General features: G+C 40.0%; 1 protein-coding gene across 1 annotated transcript in view; it reads left to right on the top strand.

Annotated features, from left to right (window-relative positions):
* The window catches only part of Acat1 (acetyl-CoA acetyltransferase 1), a 32,127-nt gene that overhangs the window by 14,095 nt on the left and 14,375 nt on the right, over positions 1–3,657 (top strand). Inside the window, exons 2-5 of the mRNA XM_031344049.1 lie at positions 220–267; positions 2,145–2,262; positions 2,763–2,858; positions 3,047–3,147. Coding sequence (XP_031199909.1) covers positions 220–267; positions 2,145–2,262; positions 2,763–2,858; positions 3,047–3,147 — 363 coding nt within the window. The remainder of the gene's footprint in view (positions 1–219; positions 268–2,144; positions 2,263–2,762; positions 2,859–3,046; positions 3,148–3,657) is intronic.

Here is a 3,657-nt window from a genome sequence, read left to right as displayed (position 1 = left end):
AAAAAAAAAAAAAAGAAAAACAAAAAACAAAAAACAAAAAAAAAAGAAAGGAAATATTGGTTATAAGCATTTTCTTTATAAGAGTGGTGTAATTAGACTGTGGAAAACTTGGAAATAAAAGTGTAAAAATGAAGAAAGTCACTTTGATTCTGTTATTGTTAAATGTAAAATTAATGGATGAATTTTTTAAGTATTATAACATAAATATTTACCTTACAGGAAGTAAGATGCCTGGGACGAAGTTATGCATCCAAACCCACTTTGAATGTAAGTAAAGTTTAAATTGCACCTTCCAGAATTTAAAGGTATGTTGCCAGTAGAGACACACATGTTCCTAGGCAAGATGGCGCATGGCTTGAGGATCACCAAACCCTATCACGAGCAAACAGATCAAGCACAGTTGCATACAGTTGTGTCTTGAATATATTTGAAGATTAACGGGATTCTGCAGTGCTAGGGAAAGCTGACAGTTCACATACTAAGTTCCTGCATTATCACAAAAGTGGTTCATTCCGTCTGAATAGTTCTCTATCATACACTATGGAACGGGTTTCCTCCAGAACCTTGGGGTTTTCTTCCTTTCTTATGAGGGACCCACATTGCACTGTAGGGGATGCAGTGTAGAGGACACGAGAGACTTGACAAGAGAGGAACTGACTACCTAGGGGTTAGCCCAAAAGGCCTTTACTTCATTTCTTAATTACTGATTTCTGCCTTTGTTTATAGGTTCCCAAAGTGATGTCAAGTCTTTCCATCCTTTTACTGCACCTAATGCTTTGTAGGAGACTGTAGGAACCAAACACAAGGAGAATGGGTTTCACAGCATCGACGAGGACTTACCTACTTTTTATTTTGTAGTTAAGGAAATTATGGTTCTGGCTATGTTCTAATTGATACTGATCATGTAGCATACACAGCTCAATTGCTAGCCCAGGACTTTCTTCTTTAGTAACGGAGCTTTTGGTTAGTGTTGTCTATTTTTTAGTTTAAAAGATTAATGGTAGTGAAGAAATGGCTAAGAGCATCCGTTTGCTGCTCTTCTAGAGGGCCTATACTTAGTTCCCAGTAACCAAGTTAGGTGGTTAACCACATGCACATTCCAAGGGATCTGACACTCTCTTCTGGCAAGCCTCCCCCCGCCCCCGCCCCAACATTCACTTATACATATATATATATATACTATGTGTATGTGTCTGTGTGAATGTATACACATCTGGGGGTGTTCTATATGCTTCATGTGTGGAGGCCGGAATAAGGTGTCAGACCTCACATAGTGGAGTCACAGGTGTTTGTGAGGCACCTTGCTTGTTACAGAGGTGCTGTGATTTTATTTCTGGTTCTCAGGTTAATAGAAAATGCAATCTTAACTGTTGAGCTATTTCTTCAGCCTCAATGTTGTTTATTGAAGCAGTTTTGTAAGGTTACCATTTTTAAAGTTTTTAAAAGTTTATTATTGGGTCTGGAGAGATGGTTCAGTGGTTAAGAGCACTGACTGCTCTTCCAGAGGTCCTGAATTCAATTCTCAGCAACCACATGGTGGCTCACAACCATCTCTAATGGGTCCAGTGCCCTCTTCTGGTGTGTCTGAAGACTGTGACAGTGTCTTTGAAAAAAAAAAACTTTATTATTGCTGGGTATAAATCTTTAACCCTAGCACTCAGGGGTTAGGCAATCTATGATTTCATGGCTAGTCAGGTCTATATAGGAAGTTCCACGTGTCTAGCGTTACATGTAAAAGAAAGAATCCCTCCCAAAACAAACAGTTGTTTGGGGCTTGTACGTGTGTGTGTGTGTGTGTGTGTGTGTGTGTGTGTGTGTGTGTGTGTGTATTTTTATGTCTGCCTTAATTTCTTCCTTTACCTCCCTCAGTCTCTCTGTTGTGTCCACATCTGTTCCCCCTGCCCTCCACCCCAGCCTCTGTGGATTTGTGGGTTGAACCCAGGGCCTTGTGCTCGCTGGACAGGCGCTCTATCACCAAGCTGCACTCTTGTCCTGCCTTTCCATTGGGCCTTAAATGGTGGTGTGTCATGGTGCTTTCCAGCTGCTAAATAACTATTCATAAGTTGTCTGGGTATGAATGTTTATTAACTGAAAGAGGATTTGAGTATGCCTATGCTAATTTTTACCCTTTTCTGTCTTGCCAGGAGGTGGTTATAGTAAGTGCTATAAGAACTCCCATTGGATCCTTCCTGGGTAGCCTTGCCTCTCAGTCAGCCACTAAGCTTGGTACTATTGCAATTCAGGGAGCCATTGAAAAGGCAGGTCAGTGGTTGAACTGTTTTGGTATTGAAGGGACAGATGATGGGGTAATACATAATTGTTTTGCATTTACTGAATATATTCCTCTTAGAAATTACGTGATTCTTATGTATCTAAATGCCTTGCCATAGATACATAGGAATGAAATCTAAAACTAACAGGAAAAAGAAGTTATTCCTGCCCTATGTCATAAAATTTGCTTGATAATCTTGATTATTAAATTGAATATTTGGGGCTGAATAGCTTGGTCAGTGGTTAAGGGCACTGACCGCTCTTCAGAGGGCTTGGGTTCAATTTCCACATGGCAGCTCACTTCAGTTCCAGGTGAGCTGACATTCTCTTCTGGCCTCTTTAGGCACTGCTTGCACATGGCACACAGACATACATATAGGCAAAACACCCATACATACAAAATAAAAGCAAATAAAATCTTAAAAAAGGAAAAAAAATGAGTTGAATAAATCCCGGACAGTCCCCCTTTTTTTTCTTTCTATTTTTAAAAGGGATTCCAAAAGAAGAAGTGAAGGAAGTCTACATGGGCAATGTCATCCAAGGGGGTGAAGGGCAGGCCCCTGCCAGGCAAGCAACACTGGGTGCAGGTAAGACACACACACATTTACTTTCATACTTAATGTTCTTGAAAGTGTCAAGCTCAGCTAAATTAGTAACTGCATAGCTCTTATAGAAATAAAATTTGCAGATTATAGTCACAAGCTCTATTTTAATTCTACAGTTGTTTTTGAAAACTATTTCTGCTTTTCAAAAATCTGATTTTTGTTGGCTTTAGGTTTATCTATTTCCACTCCATGCACCACAGTAAACAAGGTTTGTGCTTCAGGAATGAAAGCTATCATGATGGCCTCTCAAAGTCTTATGTGTGGACATCAGGTAAGAAACCCCTTTCTTATCTGTCACTTGGAAGAACTCAAAATTCTAGAAAACACTAAAATGTCTAAGCACATTTATGTTGTAGTGGTGAGATTCGTTCTTTATTCCTGTTGTATGTGTATGGGTGTTTTACCTGTATGTATTTGGGTATCACATATATGCCTGGTGTTCAGAGGCCAGAAGAGGGCACTGGCTCCCATGGAACTGGGGTTACAGTTATACCTCACCACGTGGGTGCAGAAAATCAACCTCAGGTCCCAGGAGAGAGCCACACTTGCTCCTAATGACTGGACCACATTTCTAACCCCTGCCTCCTTTTTAAAAGCATTTATTTTATGAGTGTTTGCTTTGCATGTATGTATGTGCAGCACATGCATGCCTAGTGCACATGGAGGTCAGAAAGGAATATATTGTTGAATGGTTCTGAACCACCATCTGGATCATTGGAAGAGCATCAAGTGTTCTTAGCCATTGACCATCTGTCTAGACTGCTTTTTTTTTTTTTTTTTT

This window comes from Mastomys coucha, unplaced genomic scaffold, assembly GCF_008632895.1.
Source record: "Mastomys coucha isolate ucsf_1 unplaced genomic scaffold, UCSF_Mcou_1 pScaffold23, whole genome shotgun sequence".
NCBI lineage: Eukaryota > Metazoa > Chordata > Mammalia > Rodentia > Muridae > Mastomys > Mastomys coucha.
This window is presented reverse-complemented; position numbering and strand designations above follow the sequence as displayed.